The sequence below is a fragment of the Orbicella franksi genome, chromosome 2, assembly GCF_964199315.1.
Source record: "Orbicella franksi chromosome 2, jaOrbFran1.1, whole genome shotgun sequence".
Lineage (NCBI taxonomy): Eukaryota > Metazoa > Cnidaria > Anthozoa > Scleractinia > Merulinidae > Orbicella > Orbicella franksi.
Window position 1 is genome coordinate 4,913,393 of NC_138146.1, and position 18,619 is coordinate 4,932,011.

General features: G+C 38.6%; 1 protein-coding gene and 2 long non-coding RNA genes across 5 annotated transcripts in view; 1 reads left to right on the top strand and 2 right to left on the bottom strand.

Annotated features, from left to right (window-relative positions):
• Positions 1-2,613: 2,613 nt before the first annotated feature.
• On the top strand, positions 2,614-6,190 carry LOC145467858 (uncharacterized). Of its 2 annotated transcripts, XR_014042131.1 has the most exons (5): positions 2,614-2,808; positions 2,998-3,100; positions 3,378-3,445; positions 3,840-3,910; positions 6,028-6,190. It is a non-coding gene; the product is annotated as an uncharacterized LOC145467858 (long non-coding RNA). The 2 variants fall into 2 exon arrangements; XR_014042130.1 differs by having other exon boundaries at positions 2,614-3,100.
• A 1,305-nt stretch (positions 6,191-7,495) lies between these two features.
• LOC145477851 (uncharacterized) lies at positions 7,496-12,054 on the bottom strand. The gene is made up of 3 exons (XR_014048158.1): positions 11,748-12,054; positions 9,497-9,576; positions 7,496-7,577 (listed from the first exon to the last, which is right to left on the bottom strand). It is a non-coding gene; the product is annotated as an uncharacterized LOC145477851 (long non-coding RNA).
• A 105-nt stretch (positions 12,055-12,159) lies between these two features.
• Positions 12,160-18,619, bottom strand: part of LOC145477848 (transmembrane anterior posterior transformation protein 1 homolog) — a 13,649-nt gene continuing 7,189 nt past the window's right edge. Inside the window, exons 8-15 of one of the 2 annotated variants that reach the window (XR_014048157.1) lie at positions 18,272-18,341; positions 17,347-17,427; positions 16,716-16,825; positions 16,262-16,321; positions 15,728-15,796; positions 14,807-14,883; positions 12,749-14,286; positions 12,160-12,635 (exon numbers count right to left, since the gene is read on the bottom strand). Coding sequence is in view for 1 of the 2 variants with exons in the window: in XM_081455692.1 (XP_081311818.1) it covers positions 13,983-14,286; positions 14,807-14,883; positions 15,728-15,796; positions 16,262-16,321; positions 16,716-16,825; positions 17,347-17,427; positions 18,272-18,341 (771 nt within the window). In the remaining variant the exon portion in view is untranslated. Of the gene's footprint in view, positions 14,287-14,806; positions 14,884-15,727; positions 15,797-16,261; positions 16,322-16,715; positions 16,826-17,346; positions 17,428-18,271; positions 18,342-18,619 lie in introns of both variants that reach the window. The other variant, XM_081455692.1, reaches the window with a different exon arrangement.

Below are 18,619 nucleotides of genomic sequence, written 5' to 3' on the forward strand. Positions count from 1 at the left end.
TTATAAGAAAAATCACACAATTCTAAACGACATTGACTCAGAATGTTCCTCGAATCGTTGTTTTCGAGGTCATAATTTGCATCCTCGAGCAACGGTTTTGTGCTCTCCTTTAGCTATATCTTAATCTTGCATATCCTTTTTCCCTCCCGAACAATTTTTTCTTTAATTTTGTAACCTAAAGAGGATAATTTGTACACCACAATTGTGCAATAAAAAATATAAGTCACCATGCTCGTTTAAGAGAAAACGAGCATTTATTACGCTGTCGAGCTTAGCTTGTGGGAAATCTCTTACTATACGTTGTGTACATTAGCGCTCATGTGCGCGCGCTAATGACGCAATAGGGATGCGCAATGCAATACTGAGGAATCACCTATTCATTCACACTGGTTCTAATTGGATATTCTGTCCAAAACTCGGAAGGAGGGGGAAAGAAAGTGCGAGGCCCCGTCTACACTACGCTGGAGGAATTTGAAAACGCAGCTTTATTTCTACGGTTAGGCCTATCGTCCACACTAATCCGTCACGAAAACGGAGCTTTTGGAAAACACACTTCAAACCGGGGGAATTTGAAAACGCCGGCTTTGCGTTTTAGTGTGGACGGAAAAAAATCTGAAAAAGGAGCTTTTCAAAAATGATGACATCACGATAATCACGTGATTTCCCTGCCCGAGTTTTCCTCAAACACAAATCCAAAATGACCGGTGATTGTTGCGTTTTCAAATTCCTCCAGCGTAGTGTGGCCTGAAAACGTTCGATCCGTTTTCAGAGTGAAAGCTCCGTTTTCAATTTCCTCCGGCGTAATGTGGACGGACCCTGAGGGGAAAATGGCAACGCCGGGCAATGCGCCCTCGTGGACGACCTTTTTTTCATATTGTGCATAGTTTCACGGCATACTAGAAGGAATAAAACAGAATGAGCGCAAATGGATTGGGTTCGAGACTGCTTCGTCTATTTTAGATCTGCGCATGATCAGTAGCAACATCTTAACTTGCTAACGTTCCTTGAGTAGTGGACCGATCTGAAGGTGACCGACGCTCATAAAAACAAAAAACAATTCCGTGTGGCCTGAGACCGTGTCATGCCAGGTGTGCATTTCTCCAACGTTCTTTACTTCATGTTAGGATTTGGTTATTTAGTTTTCACCAAAAAGGGCCCGGCTACCCATATAGCTGAGATTTTAAAATCCCGAAAAAAATTTTTTTTTGAGATTTGGAAGGTTTTTAGGGTCGGAAAATTTCCGGCGTTTTGAAAAATGCGAGAGAAACGTTTCGGGAGCTTTTCGGGTAACTCTTCGTGTCCGAGCAGTTTTCGGATTTTTTGAAACACGCGCGCCTGGCCGATCTGGCCGCCATAATTATAATAATAATAGCTAAAAATAGCAAAAGGCTCACTACACTTGTTTCAGTTAGAAAACTATGCATCTTTTATTTTTAAGCGAAGCACGAGTAACGCTGTCGCACCGTCTCGTTACTAATTCTTTCTTTTTTTAAAGAAAATTCTGGAAGGTTTTTGCCTCAAAATGCCATTTCGATGTTGCTGAACGAGAACCAGTCCTGCTACCCAGCTTTTCATAGGCCTCTTCATCGTCAGATTAAGTTGCAAGATATGTCGTAAACTGCCGTTTATAAACCCCCCCCCCCCCCCCGGTTAACCTCCACTCGGATAAAAGCCCTTCTCTAGCTTTTCTTGTTTTGAATTCGTTTTATTGTGGTGTTTCAAACTTAATTGCCAGTAAATGAAAAACCTCTTTCGATCAAAATGTGCAGCTGTAGCTCGTTTCGAGACTGTTTTTTTTATTCTGTCTATACGCCCCTCCGTTTATAAGTCCATCTAAAAGCCCTTACGAAGTTGTATAAGCCCAGGGCTTATAAGCGGTAGTTCAAACCTAGTTTTCACTAGCAACGCAAGCACAAACGCAAACAATAGGGATGACCCAAGTGAAAACAAAATTCGACGCAAACACAAGCACAAGCAAAATCATCCGAACATTCCGAACTGTTTACTTGGGCGCGAGGTAATCTGGATCCAGTGTTTTCATTGGCCAAAACAAGCACGTGTGGTAAATATCCTTGTGGTTGTGTTATGCCTGAGCGGTATTTCGTTTTCACTTGTTGCAGCGCAAACGCAAGCATAAGCGCAAGCACAAGAAAAAGGAAAAAATTTGATTCTTGTCTTTCAGGTGTACTTGCGGTTGTGCTTATGCCTGCGTTAAGGCCGTTTTCACGGTGAAATAAGAATTATTGTGTTTGCGCTTCTGCTTGCGTTTGTGCTTGCGTCGCTAGTGAAAACCAGGCGTTTACCCGTACCTCCATATCGAAGGTTATATTATGACAAAGATAAAAAATAGTCGCAGATTACCTATCCAGTTTAAAGCCCTTTTTACTGATAACTTTTCTTATTTGCATTACAGCGCAATCCAATACGGATGTGGGGCAATTTCTAGCAGAAACAACAAAATTGCCCGAAATTGCCTCGCATGCATGTTAGGTTACATTGTAATGTAAATACGAAAAGTTTACCGAGAACAGGGCTATTTTAAAAGATTTCTCAGGAATCTCGCCGTGCAACTCTCACGTGCAAATCTTGAGGTGTGAGTTTTTTCTCTCGATAGGGAACTTATTTGCATTTTATTCTTTCATTTCTCGTGGTCAGGAAGGTTTGACCTCTTAACTGAAGAGAAAGTTGGACATAAATGGTGGACATAGTCGTGAAAGCCGTCAACATGAAGGGAATTGTGGAGTATGTATCACTAACCGGTTTATCTCGTTTTGGAGGCTGAAGTAAGAGCTGAAGTAAGAGGCTGAAGTAAGAGCAGTTGTGAGTTTTGTATGTGTTTGCGTTACATACTTTCAAGCAGTTCTCAACAAGATGTTACCAATGTTTTAGAATTTTTGATTTGAAAATAGGTCATCTTGCGCGCGGAGAACCAGTACTGAAGAAAATTGTTGCAATGACGACATTTACTCATCCTACCTTTACTATTCTCTTTTTTAGGTGCAATACCATTTAAGAAACACTTCGATAAAGCATAGCTGGAGCGACCACCTTCATAAGTCGTGACAGGAACTAACCATCCGTAGTGGTTCAATACGCGAAGGTATGTTTTTACGATCTTGTAATATAAATAGTTCCACAATGTGTATATGTGACTACTGTTATCTTACTGAATGTGGTAAGAAGTTGATCACTTTTAACATCTGAAAAACTAGATAAATGCATGATATTCAGGCTATCGACATATCAATTCATTTATTTCCTAGTCGATATTGTAGAACATATTGTTCGATGGTAAATACCGAGGTCAAGATAAACTTGCCTTTCTACCAGATAGCACGTGTGCTTGCTTATTCCGAAATTGTTCTTATCAATTTCAGGTCAGCAATGTTTAAAATCTTTATCAGGACATGGAAAGAGGAAAACATCAGCACAGAAAAGCACGCAGGTAAGCTGCAAAAAAATAAAAAATAAAAAAAAAAATAATAATAATAACTGATTAATAATAATAATAATAATAATAATAATAATAATAACAACTTACGAAGTAAATATCAAGAAAAATAGGTTCAAAATGTGTACATGAGGCTAGTGCTACCATGGCGATACAACGAACTATTACAACAGATGGGAATTTTTGATCCGTAAACGAAACGTTGTACCTGTATATCCGGGCACAAGATAGAACTGCCGTTGAGGGAAAAACCAAAATGCTATAGATGCTGTTCTCACAGGATATGATACGTGCTATCTGATTAAAACCGATTGAACTTGTCAAAAACAGCGAAGTAATTTTGCATGGATAGAATTTCCCAATTCTGACCCTTCCATTTTAATTTCAGATGGAGCACCCTTAAACGACAGTTTGAAAGCACATCGCAAGAGGAAATAACAAGTAAAGAGTTGAGTGGAGGTAAGCTTTTGTAAATCTGGTTAAATTTAATGATTGCTAAGAAATATTGGTCCGTAATGTGCACATGTGCTTACAGCTACCACGGCAATGCAAGAAGAAAATAAGATGTTGATCTCTTTGGGAATAGATATGCCAAAAAACTTAAAGCGAATCATGTTGACCTCCCTGGGCATTAGAAAATTAATGCCTCGGAGAAAGAAAAACTCCTGCGCTGATTTTAAACCGACTTCTGCTAGTTTACAATGATCGTTGATTGCAAATTGACCAAACTTTGTGAAATTTCCTAAAATTTATCGAGAAAGATTTAACCGTAACAATTTTGAATGCGTGACGTAACTTTTCCGTTACACCCATGGTTTGAAGGGCTCCTCAACGCAAAATTTTATGCCAGTATCTCTACAGATTTGGCGATCTTGTTTAAGTTATAAATTACCGAAGTGATAAAAAATTTCTGGCTTTTATACTTTAATTCGACAAATTGAGTCCTTCCTAAAATCAAAATTTAAATCTTTGCAGCCGGTGATTTTAAACAATTTTGAAATCTGCTTGTGAATGGGGAGCTTGACTTTAAGAAAAAAACGAATGTTATTCATGAATAACACCAGCCTGTTTTGACAAGTGGACTTGTTCAAATTGTTCAAATTGTGTACGTCCACATCCTTAAAACAGGAATAATTTCCTACAAAAAAATCGCCAAAACTGCGACGTAATTTAGGTGTCGTAGAGCCAGTCTCGTTGTTCCATTCTCGACGAATTCTCTGTGGATTTTTTGAACAAACAAAATGCAGGAAATCGCCTTTTTCTAACAAAGCAGTGGCGCTCAAGCGTGAAAATTTCCAGCTTGAATGTCTTGAAACAAGAATGTCATTTGATTTGTTTTATTTACCAAATTAGTCAAACAAACAATTGTGCCAATCGTCCATGCATATGAATATTCCCCTTACATGAAATTTTCTTCATTGCTTTCAAACTACCATTTAGGTAAATAATTTTGTTCCTACCCCACACTTTGTAACGGTCAAGCAAAAGATTAATTTGAAAGGTTTTTATCCAACTTTTTCGTGACTCTTACCACAATTGTTCGTGCAAGGCATTTACCACGGGGCTAGGTCCTAATCATTTCAATGGTATGATCAGAATGCAAACAAATAATTACGTCCAATGGGTATCGCCACCGGCTGACGTTTTCGTTCAATGTTTTTTCTATATCAAAAGGAATGTTCAATTTTTGGCAAATTAAAGCCAATAAATAAATCAAAAGTTTTGGAGTTTTTGCAAGGCATTTCGCCGATGAGCCGACAAGCCGTGCAAATACGATGGGATCATTCCTTGAAAACTGTGATTTTCTTTCAGATGTTAATTTGGATCGTGTTTATTCATGCACTTGTGAAAAACGCAAAAAATGAGTAATTGGTTTTGAGGCGACTGTAATAATAGGGTATATTTGATTTTAGCGAAATTTATTAGTTCTTAATTCGCGAACACCACTGTTATTTATGCTAGTATTTATTTTGAAGCCAAGGGTTATTTGTGAACCTCTCTCGAGATGATTTTACGCTAATGGACCTGTGGTTTGCATTTGATTTATCGGTTCTCTAGGTGTTTTGAAGTATGTTTGACTAACTTTATCACCATCCACCCATCACCTCCCACTTGTTCCTATGCAAATTTTCCATTTCAAAACGTGCGATGTTCTCTTGAGAATTGCATCTTTTTCTGGTAAACAAATTCAAACACACGTGTTAAAATTTGAAAACAAAACGATTGCATTGATTCGAGACAAGTTGAAATAGCAAAGAAAATGTTTCTCGCAGAAAAGATCTTCATCTCGACGAACCATGTCATTTGTATCCATGTCTGTCATTTATCTTTTAATTTATGTGCGTCAATTTGGTGAACCCTTGGATTGATCAATATTTATTTTCTTCTTGAAATAACAAGACAATTTCAAGTAAAACAGTTGGGAGAAGAAAGAAAAAACTACCTTGCATGAAAATAGATGTACCAGAAAACTTTCATGAAAGATCATTTGAACTAATTGAACGCGTGTAGTAGTAGCCTTGGAAAATCTTTGAAGTTTTCCATATTTTGACCCGTACATTTTTGTTCCCTCTTAGTGTCTTCACTGAGAGCCTACTGAATGAGGTGGATCACAATTCAGGAGACATGCAGCCTCAGAGGACAATTTAAGAGTTCTTAAAGAAGTCAGGAATATAACACAAAATAGTTACAGGTTAATTTAACTTTTTAAGAGGTTTTTTTTTTCGACCATCAGAAAAAATCTTTGTTTAAAGGCTGTCATAGACATTTGGGACCGAAATATACTTTTCCAAAGCTCAATCTCGCGCAATTATTACCGTATTCAAGCAAAATTCTCTAGCTAAGTAGCTATTTCGGCTGCCACAAAATAATGTAACGGGGCATGTAATCAAAACATGTGAAAACGCGTGTTGATTACATGTTCTGTTGTGTTATTTTGTGGCGGCAATATTTTAACCTGTGGTTACACCGAAAAAAATGCGTATTCTATTTAGGAGTTTTTTTGCACGAATTTAGGAATTAATTTGTTTTGTGATTATTTAAGTTTTCATTTTACATGGAAAAATTGCTTCAAAAACCTGACCTTACAATTGAATTGTCTGTTTCTTCAAATTATATATTTTACTAGTCAGGCGTTTTAAATATTCGTTGCAACCAAAAAGTATTAATCAAGCCAAAATTGTATTCTAACTTTATAAACAAGATTGTTAGTGGTATTTTTTTCCATTTACGAGCGGTCGTTAGACTTAAAAGTTTAGCTTGTAAAGCCGCAGTATTCGTTTAAAGTATTTTCCATGTTCCGCCTTAGTTATTTTTCTGCTGACACTTGAGTAAGTTATTTTATAATATCCAGGTTTTGCGACTTAAAAAGTATTGTATAATCATTGTTTGTATTTAAGTGTTGTAATCAAGTACAATGTTTACTTTAATTACCTAATAAAATGAAAGCAATCAATAAAATGTTTTCACAACTTTAATGGTGTCTATCATCTATTGTCATTTGACTTGTTCAATACACAAATAAATTAAAAAATTCGCGCTTTTAAAAGGGGCCTGTAAACTAGTGAAAATGTAGGCTATCTCTTTTACTATTTTTTGACTATGTAGGGTTGCCGTGAAGAAAAAAAGTTCTGCGCTTTTGAACAGGGTCTTGTCAGAAATCAAACATATATTTAGACTTTTGATGAGACAAATCATTTGCACAGTGCAAGATTTTTCCCGCCAAAAGACTTAGTATATTTTTGACTGAAAACCAGATGCCATTCAAAAACACAGCCCTTTTCCTCTAAGGACAATTTTCCCGCCAAAAGACTTCGTTTTTTTTTCTCGACGTTTTTCTTGAACCCTTTCAAAGCCGTAAATATTTTCCCGCCAAAAGACTTAGTATTTTTTTGGACTTTTTTGGGTCTCTTTTAAAAGCGCAAATATTTTCCCGCCTAAAGACTTAGTTTTTTCTCGAGTTTTCTCGCGACGAATTGACTAATTACAGAACCACTTCTCTGAAGGACATGTCCGATTTCTGTTTTCAAATTAACAGGAGCTGAGATTATTCAAGATATTTTATTTCAACAACTCTTTGCCTTGCTCTTAACGTGTACTCTTCTAGTTCATGTCACCGGCTTTGTACCTGAAAGAAAGGCAAATACAAAATTTTTTAAAATATCACAACCTTCAAAACATAACACTATTTTATCTATATCAGAACCTTTCTGAGATATTTCACGCTGAGATTGCCCAAAATTTTTGTTAAATGCTGACATATACCCAAGCGGAGGCTTTTTATTTGATTTGAGTTCCCTAAACCAGCGTGTTAGCCGAGCAGTCTAAATCGAATATACCAAACACGAAAGACCGTGACCACATTTCCAAACACTGAGAAGAGAGCTGAAATTAAGACGCGTGGCAGAGTATTTTAACGAAAGTTGAGGCGTTTGAAAATTTGATCAATCATGGTCTTGAGTGTTTGATATATCTTCTCAATAGAAACTAACGGGAAAACGGAGAAATAAAATCGTAAAAATCTATGCTAATAGACCTTTCAAGTTTGGGCAGTTTGTTGCCCCATTTCAGAACCATGTGATGATACTTTTGAGAATTCTCACTTTCAAATTTTCAAATTGTCCCGTGTATACGAATAAAAAGAACAGTTCTCTAGAGAATATCACGTGGTCTGAAATGGGAAAACAAACCGCTGAAGCTAAAAAGGTCAATAGACCATTTTACAGTTGTCTGCTCAGTGACCTGGCCTTTGTATGGCAGCGAGGCAAGAGTTGACCTTGTTTTGATACAGACCTCACTGCTTTTGTCATGTAAATGCACCTAGTTAGCATCAGAACAACTTGTTTTACACAACAAAAGCAGTGAGGTCTGTATCAAAACAAGGTCAACTCTAGCCTCGCTGCCATACAAAGGCCAGGTCACTGAGCAGACAACTGTAACATGGTCTATTGAGATCAAGTTCCAAACATTGTCATGGTCATGATATCCTTTGTTTAAAATGACTGAATTATTAATGTGTGAAAATGAAGAATACTGCACTTAACTCCTACTGAGAATTAAAAATTTGACATATTCCAATAAATAAGCAACTAATCCGAGTCAAAATGTCTTGAAAATTACGGGGTGAAACATGAAAAAAAATCCTTTTCAAGTCAAAATCAATCACTTAGTTAATAACAACTGCAAGCCTAAAACTGATTAAATTTTCTATACAACATTTGACAGAAGGTTCTGAGAATTTGGCTTTTACATCAAGATAATATCTCCTTGACTGTTTGTTTGCCAATTGAGAAGGATAATTTGCTATCACGTATTCCTCCCATATCAGTCAGCCAACTCTGAGTGAAATCATTTCAATCAGTGTATAAAATAATTCATCATGTTTTACTGAACAGAGATGCTGCAGAGATAACTTTCCTATATCATTTTGTCAGTGAACTAGAGAGTATTGATATATGCATCAGGTAACTGGCTTTCAGCTGCCCTCACCAAAATTATAAAGTTCTTAAACTTTTAATCTTACGGTACCAGAGATTCTTTTTTCGTGTACTGTAAATTAACGACAGAAACCAGTCTGGGCAAATTTTGGCATACATTCAATAGTTAATAAATTCAGAACAAAAAAATTTGTGGCTTATGTCCCCAACTAAGTCACATCACAAAAAAAAAGAGATTTTCACCACTTTTTGATTTAAATTTCTGACCAGTGAATATTTTAAACTAAAATTTAAAATGGAGTAAAAAGTTTTCCTGCCACTAAAAGCCTCTTAATCATTAAACCCACCCAGCACAAGTTGGAATCACCAACCCAGGTTAGGCTGATTGGCCATATTTCCCAAAGTGATTCAGGGGTAATGTTTCCTATTAGTTTAAAACAAACTGAAAATCATGTGTTTAAGTAAGCCAATACAATGTATACAGTCTCCTTTACAAGCATCATCATGCAACATTTCTCTGGTGTCACGGACGACCCCTGAGTAACCACAGCAATATAGGAGACTAGTTGATATCCAAAGTATGAAATACTAGAGAAGAAACTGGACACACCTGCTGCAGTTAAACACAACTTAAAGAGGCTTCTTCCAGATCTTTTGCGACTTGTTCCAACATCATGAGTCATCCACAAACTGTTGAAAGAAGCATTTTTATAAATTTACTGCAAGCTTGCTGGTGATAGTTAAAGTGTATATGACACGAAAAATAATTTCTGCCTATTTGAAAGGCCTTTCAAAATACAGAAGAACAGCATTTCTCTTTTTGAAATATCTTTTTTTGTTTTTCATGTAGAGATATTGACATTTTTCTATTATGCAAATTACATCAGTGATGACGTCATAAGGTTTGCAACTAAAAAGTGGAAAACACAGAATAAACAATATCTCTGGAAACATTGAAGCAGTGTTCTTGAAACCTGGCACCACAAATGTGTATCACAAAAGAAACAAAATGACATCCTTAGTGCTGTTGCCATGACAACACTTTTGCCGCTGGTGCTGTCATTATAAAAGCTGAAATTCCCAGTTTTTGTCTTAAACCAAGAACAATCTACCCCTCCCAATCTAATGATGGGAGTTAAGACAATATGGGAACTATGTCTGTTCCAAGTAGGACCCTTTTTCTCACTTTATAGGTTGCAAATGGGGATATTTGTTTCTTTGATGGAAAGAGACTGGAGCCAACAGAGTTGCTATGGCAACAGCACTAATGGTGTCATTTTGTTTCTTTTGTGATGCACATTTTTGGTGCCAAGTTTCAAGAACACTGCTTCAATATTTCCAGAGATATCGTTTATTCAGTATTTTACACTTTTTAGTTGCAAACAATATGACGTCATCACTGATCTAATTTGCATAATAGAAAAATGTCAATATCTCTAAAACGAAAAAAGATATTTCAAAAAGAAAAACACCATTCTTCTGTATTTTGAAAGGCCTTTCAAATAAGCAGAAATTATTTTTCGTGTCATATACACTTTAAGGGATACAGGAAAAAAATGAAATAAAGAAAATTGGAAAGGATTGCTGCTGCTGAGATTACTATAATCCAAAATAACATTTCAGAATATTAACTGTGGTTGTCACCTATGGAAGACTGCTTCATGTGGTGTATACCTGGTAAACAAAAGGTAATCTCTCATGCATGGCTTTTGGGTTTCCTACAAGAAATTCTGACTTTTAGCAGCTGCATGTATGGTTCATGGACTGTTGTGTATCATTGTAAAGCAATTTATTATTTCCTATTTCATAGCTCCCCTTAATATGTATCTTTTGGAGCCAATCTATTTTTCTCCAAACCCTTCCAGGTGCTTTTATATTTGCCAAGACTTTTCATCCAAATCAGCGTGTTTTTCACTCTAAGTTGGCCATGTTTAGATTGCTTACCCAAGACAGATCACATGACCCGATGGCACAAATTTTCTTAAATAATAATATACAAGTGACAATTTCTGTATTCTGATTGGCTAGGAACTTGTCAATCAATCCCAAATCAGTACAATTTCATCAGTGCAGAAAAGTGAAATTGAGTGCAAAATGGTGAAATTGAAAATGATTGACAGCTCAGACAAAAACTGAGCTCAGACAGACAAAATGGCAGACATAACTTAGACAAAGATTGAAACTCTTTACCTAAATTTTTTTCCTTGCATGTACAAGGGGTTGGGGGGGGGGAGTGGATGCCACCCCCCTATGAGGTTTTTTCAAAAGTTTTGAAAAGACGATTTACTCTAAGGGGCTGAAACTTTCAGTAGCTGTTCCTTCCTTCTCTGCAGAAATTTTGATATGTCATGCTTGATTTTCCCTTGATGCAACAGGTGAAATTGCCTGTTGCTGATAGAATTTACCCACAAAGTAACAAATTTACTACAGGTGCAGAGAAAAAGGCTACAGGTGAATCAAGGAGGGGCATTTTATAGACTGAAATTGGCCCATTTAACAGGGAAACCCCACCTAACCCTCAGGGTTGGGGGGGGGGGGGGAGAGCAAGGGGTGTACATTGATTGGCATGGTGCATTATTATCAGTGCAGGCTCAAACCACAGAAAGGTTAAAAAACCTGAAACCTTAGATACACAATGTTGCTAGTTAAGTGCAGAGACTAATTTTGCACCAGTAATATACAGCCGCCATGCAAGTTTCCCAGTCTCAAAAGAACTTAACACAAAAAGCTTAACAAACATGAGATTACACTTCAGGCCCAGAAAAAGGTAGCCATTCACATGTTAGTAAATCAAACATCTTGTTGTACACTGAACTTCAGCGCTTACGAGAGTTTGAAGGCCAATCGTTTGATTAACTTACCTCGAGCTTACTTCTTGATCTTCTGCAGCTTGTGAATCCCTCAAACATTCTATGAACCAGCTACGTCCAGCACAAACGCTTACCTAATCATAAACTCGGAGACTCTTCCATCTCATCCTAGCTACACGAAGGTCAAATGTTACACGTGCTGCAATTTTTGAATAAATTAGGGCCCAGTTTTTCCGGCTCGGCCGTCACCGGAGTAGTTATGTCCCGGGCGTGGGGACTCTCATATAAAAAAGACAGGGGTGCCCTTTGTACCTTTTAGGGCTTGATAAAACGGTTTTGGTACCTCTTGGTGTGTTCAGTCTCAAAAGGTCCACAGCGTGACCTAAAGTTTCGGTACCTTTAGGGTATTGAGCCGAAAAAATACGACAGGGGATGTTTTGTTTTAAAGTTGTTACCTCTTAGGGGTGAGAAAAATTTTAAGCCACGCCCACAAAACAGGATCTTGGTACCTCTTAGGGGTTCTTTTCAAAACTTCCAACCAGCAACCCTGTCCTTTTTATAAAGGAGCCCCTCCCCTCGGGGGGTGTAGGTATATGTGATGTATGGGGACATGTAATGTACCATACTCCATGTGAGGAATGCCACGACACCTTCATTTAACTTCATCCACCATCATTTCCTTCCATCCATCTTTATCTACCTTCATATTCCTTCATCTAACTTCCTTCACCTTCCTTCACCCTTATTAACGGTCATGCGGCCATCTAGCTTCATTCAACTTCATATTACGTCGCTGTTCAACTTAGTCTAACGTCACTGACCTTCCTCCACCTTCACTTACCTTCATTTAACTTTATTCACCTTCATTTACCTTTATCTAGCTTTATCCACCTTCATTTCCTTTAGTCTAAGTTCATCCATCACTCTAACGTTATTTACCTTCATCCAGCTTCATTCACCTCCATCCAACTTCATTCACCTCCTCTGGACTTCATCCATCTTCATCCATCTTCATTCATCACCTTCATTCGCCTTCATCTAACTTAATCCACCTTCATCATTTCTCTTCATCTGACTTCATCCACCTTTATGGCTCGCTAACGGTTAACCCCGTTGACACCCTCCTCCACTACCCTTCCTTACATCTCCATGCTATTGGTTACAGCTAGAGCATATAAGATCATTACTGTGCCTTTCAATGACATGCGGACCCAAAGCTCAACCGACAAATGCGTTTTTCGCTACCGTCAAGCAAATGTTCGGCGGCTCCTTCCAGCTTCCGACTACTGCCGAGCACTGTTTCGTTGTCTAAACTGTGCTCAATGATTTGATTACCGCGCGCTCGACAGTAATCGGAAGTTGGGAGGAGCCGCCGAAGATTTGACTGACGGTAGCGAAAAACGCATTTGTCGGTTGAGCTTTCAATTTTAGAGTCCGCATGTTATTGAAAGGCGCAGTAACGCTAACATTCTCCACCTAAAATTAATGTTTTGTTGTTTCACTTACCCTGACCAACTTGATAGTTTACAAGGTACATTTTACAGTAAAAATGAGGGAATACATTACTAAACGGCAGAATTTCATCTGTATTTATATAACAACCATGTTCTTCCGTTACTTCTGTACAAGAAGGAAAAAAAGAACCCTTTATCTCTGTATTTTAGAAAAGAGTTCTAAGTTGGGCTATGTTACTGGCTCATATAGATTTTGAAAAAAAGAGGCGGATTTTCTTATGACTCGCGCGACCGCTCTTTCAAATGTTGAACTGTCCCTTTAGCAAACGCATCAAATGATTTCCGTCCACACTACGCCGGAGAAATTTGAAAACGCAACAATCACCGGTCATTTTGGATTTGTTTGAGGAAAACTTGGACAGGGAAATCACTTTATTATCGTGATGTCATCGTTTTCGAGAAGATCCGTTATCATGATAGATTCGTGTGGACGGTAGGCCTAACCGTAGAAATAAAGCTGCGTTTTCACATTTTTCCGGCGACCTTTGACCAGTGGGGGGTAACCCTGCGATGGACTAGCATCGCATTCAGGGCGGAGTAGAAATACTCATAGTCTCTTCATACTACTGAAACCGGAGATAAGCGCCGGCCTGATGAACCACTTTGCTCGTATGCAGACTTAACATTACCTTTACCAAACTACCTTTATTTTCATGAGTACAAATCTTTGACAGCGCGGTTTTAATGTTAGTGCATTTTGAGAGCGAGTTTTCTAAATCGGGAAAACTTTTTCCACCTCATTCTCAGTGCACAAACTCTACATAATGTCTTATTAAAATAAAACTATTTCTTTACTACAAAGTGTGTATCTATCTATTTCTGCCAATGTTTTTGTACGCCGTTTCGTCTGTTCTCCCGCTCCACCCGGTCCCATATCCCGCCGTTCGCCGACTAAAGAGGCGCTGGAAGACTGGGCCGAATCTAACAGAGTGACGGAGTCCTGGGACTTGAGGAGTCGCGATGAGGCGAGGTTACCCTGCGGCGTGTTCACAACTTCCTGGTCTTGTTTTTGTTTGACGTATTGAGTAGCTTTTCCGAGGAATATGATGCTGTTTAACACTTTAACGGACGTAAGGCTGTGTAGAGGACAAGATGGCAAGTTAAATCAAGTTTTTCACGTAATATATCAAACACTCAAGACCATGTTTGACCGCTTTTCCAAACACCGAGAAGAGAGTTAAAAATGCAAAGGGTGGCTGAGTATTTTTGACAAATTTCGAGGTGTTTCGAAATGTAGTCGCTCGCTACTCTAACTATGTGTTGTTTGTTTGTGTCCTGACCTAAACATGTAAAATATATTTTAACTAGCTGCCTGGCATTTTTAACTCTTAGGTTATTTCAGGTAGCCAGCACCCCTATCATTTTTGTTTTACTGTAGCAAAACATTTTAATTTCTAACTCTGAGGTGAAATAAACGTTTTTGTTGCTGTGTTGTTGTTATGAAATCACAGGTTCACACAGACGAAAATGAAAGGAAACGAAAATGAAGGTCTTCATCACTTCAGCAGGGAAATTTAATATTCCAATGCCTAACCCTCTTACAGGATGGATAAAGAGCAGTTAGAAAATTATTGTTATTGATACAGCTGTACTCACAAGACAAAAGTCATCAACAGCAGGCAAACTCCAGCTAAACCATGAAGCTTCACCGACTGAGCAACCTCTCTAACAACCTGCAAACACCACAATACAAAACGGTTTTTATTCAAAACCACACGGCGGTGCGTTTTCACCTATCGTCCACATTAAACCGTAGAAACAGTGACCTTTTCCAACGAAGACGGACAATTTTTTCAAAATGATTTTCAAAGTGAAAACTTCCAACTCTATTAGGTGTGGCCGAGTGGAAAAGCAGACTTCTTGAAACGTTGGCTTCATTCCATTTGTGAGTCTATACTAAAGAAACTTCACACGCGTAATGTAAGGCAGCGTCCAGAGTACGCTGGAGAAATTTGAAAAAGGAGTTTCATTTCTAGGTTAGGTCTACCGTCCGCGCTAATCTGTCACGAAAACCGGCGGAGCTTTTCGAAAACGCTCTTCGAACCGGACGAATTTGAGAACACCGGCTTTGCGTTTTGGTATGGAGGAAAAACATTTTGAAAACGGAGCTTTTAGTAAACGGTGTAGTCACGATAATCACGTGATTTTCCTGACCGAGTTTTCCTCAAACACAAATCCAAAATGACCGGTGATTGTTGCGTTTTCTAATTTCTCCGGCGTAATGTGCACGGGGCTAAGACCCCTAACGTTTTCCCAGCGTATGACCAAAGACGGTGGTGCTGAATATTCTATTCTTTTTCCGCTAAACGAAAGAGAGATTTTGAAGGAGGTAGTTTGAAAGACTGAGGGTTAATTCTTGAAGATCTGGTGTACGTGACGTAAGTCTTCAAGGTATGACAAGTCCGCTATTTTCTTGGTTTAACCAACCGCTCAGTAGTCATAGCGCAAGCCTGGGCTGCCTGTGGTTCACTTAGTAATAGTTACTACGGCAACCGTAAAAGAAACTGTGATACTTACCAGAGAACCAAGTGGAAGGGGAATAAAACCCATTCGACGAGAAACAAGGTCAAAATGATCAGCATGGGCCTGAAATACAAATATACAAACATACCAACCATCAGTTTTATCAGATTTCATAGAACAGGGACTTTTTTCAGTCAACTGCTTTGAAACTCAGCTGTAGAGGTGCTAGATTTGAGTTTACAGCAAAAATAAGCTCATGCACCGACGCCAGGAAATAGTAGCAATCACATCAGGGCTATACAAAAATGCAGATCCGACCTAACACGAAACACAGAATAACTCTTCTTAATCAATAATTAAAGCTCTGTAAACAATAATAGACACTGAAATCAACCATTGCACAGAATATCTGTTTATTGCATTGTTATGTTCGTGGAACAAGATAGTAATTTCGGCGGGACACAAGATTGTGGAGGGTTGGAGGGAAGGGGTTGGTACTACAGATCTCTGTACACGAAGATGACAAAGTTGCTTTTGAGAAACTTTGTAATTCAACTGCATGGAAATAATAAAGTGCGAAATTCTAACGTTCTTTTGTCGACTTGACGTGGCATCCTCGGCGAGGAGAGCTCTGTACTCACAATAAACCTGAAACAAAACGGTTAAGGGACAAAATCAGTAACCTTAGCAACCTATAACTGGTGGTGCTTAGGAAGCTGTTTACGAGTTTCCGGGCCTTGGGTTGGATATTTGAGGGTTACTCCCCCCCGCCCCCCCGCCCTGTATTTTGTGATATCGCCCTAACACTTTTCCTGTATCTATTTGCCCTTCGGGTGGGGAGAAGCACTGTGAGAGTGGAATGTGTCTGGTAGCGACGCAACACAATGGTTACGATCACGTTTTAAACTATTAAAAAAATACATGTAATGGCCAGATCGCACGTCCAATACGAAAATCTCTTCAACAAGGCCCGTCCAAACAGAAATATCGTAGTAAAACCAAAATGAGGTAAAAGAATTAAACGACGATAAATAAAACATACCTCAACAGGAATGTTGTTGAACTTAGTGATAAAAGCGTGTTTGATCCAATCCACAAAGTACTCAGAAGACAACACAGCCAACAGGTACGGGCAGATAACGTACAGATGCTCTACAAGGACAAAACAATTTCGTTTAAGGTTGACCATTTTCCGCTAAACGTGTACTTTTAAACACCTCAAAAAGTACTAAAGTTATTTTAAAATCTACCTTTGTATTGATGTATAGACTAAAAATTCATGACACTTTTCTCGGCGGCTTCAAGGTCGGCACACACTAGAAGACATAATATTGCGGGGACATAAACCGCGCCATGTTGCAGCGACAGTTTTCCTCGTGTGACGCGTCCGTTTTTACGAAAAAGTTATGTTGCGGCGAAAAACTTTTGTCTCCGCAACGTGTTGCATGAAATTCAGCTGGTTTGAATTCATGCTTCATGAAGCAGAGACGAAATGACCTATATTTTTAATGTTGCATCGTAAGCACTGCTCTCGCAAACTGTCCCCGCTACAACAGAAATCAACCAATCACACGAAGGAGCTTGTCCCTACTAAGATGTCCCCTAGTGTGAACCGACCTTCAACCGGATAAAACCGTGGATTAAAGTACAGGTTACAGCATACAATTACTTACCAAGGTTCCAGTTAAATTCTGTCAAATTTCGAAGGGTGACAATTGATACTAACACTATGTAATAGAATCTCTCTCTGATATCTGCATAAAAAGAATAGCGAAAATTTATACAGTGTTGTGAGCAACACAAAGTCAACCTATCGCAGATTAAAGTTATACAAGGCCGTGTCCACACCATCAAGATAAATTTGAAAACAAAGTTTTGAAAGCACAACTTCTTTCTCCGGTTTGGCCTTCCGTCCACTCTAAAACGCTTCAATGTGCTTTGTGGCGCCAGCATTTTAACAAAACCCCATTAACATCGCCGTCCATCAAGCAAGCATTCTTAGAAAGCTCCGCTTTCGGTATGGAGAGTAAGCCACACCGAAGATGGGAGAGAAAAAAGATGCGTTTTACGAGTACATGTCTCAAATTGAAACGCCACACAAATTTAGAGACTGACTTGAGCCGTTTTCTCAGCATCTGACCAATCACAAAGCGCACATGACGAAATGAACCAATCACAGCTCGCAGCAAAAATATAATGTGTAACCCGTGGCAAGCGCGGGAAAACGTACACACCCACGTGACAATTGGTACCGGTCCCGGCCCCAGTTGTTCGGAGGCTGGATAACCCTATCCACCGGATAAATCGCTTTCCAGCGGATAAGTGTTATAAAACAAACAACGCTATCCGCTGGATAGTGATTTATCCGGTGGATAGCGTTATCCACCTTTCGAACAACCAAGGTCTGATTATTTAAAAAGTAAGATTACTTCTCTGTGGTATGACTCACGGAAGTTTTTTGATATTAATTTAAAAAATAGCCCACGTAAAAACAAAGATAAAATGTTATATATAATTTTCTAGAGTCAACTGAAACATGCCATCTCAAGAGTTAAAATTGAATTCAATCAGTTTTTTCATTTAGTTTTGTTATCATACCACTGCAGGCCATTTGGAATAAGTTGTTCTTCTCAAATCTTTTGAAGACACTGCCCTTCAGCTCCACAAACTGCAAATGTCAAAGTAACATGCTAAAATTAACCGATGATCCAGTCACATGGAAAAAGATTCAATGTCCGTAAGAATCTTTCCTAAAGGCTGGTTTTCACTAGTGACGGGGTCATAGTCGGAGTCGTACTCAGAAGCGCAGAGTGATACGATCTAGTGAAAATAAAACTGACGGAGTCGGAAGCAGAACACCGCATCCGCTTATGACTCCGTCGCTTACGATCCTGTAAAAACAAGATTGTCGGAGTCGGAAGCAGAAGCGGAAGAATAAACCAATCA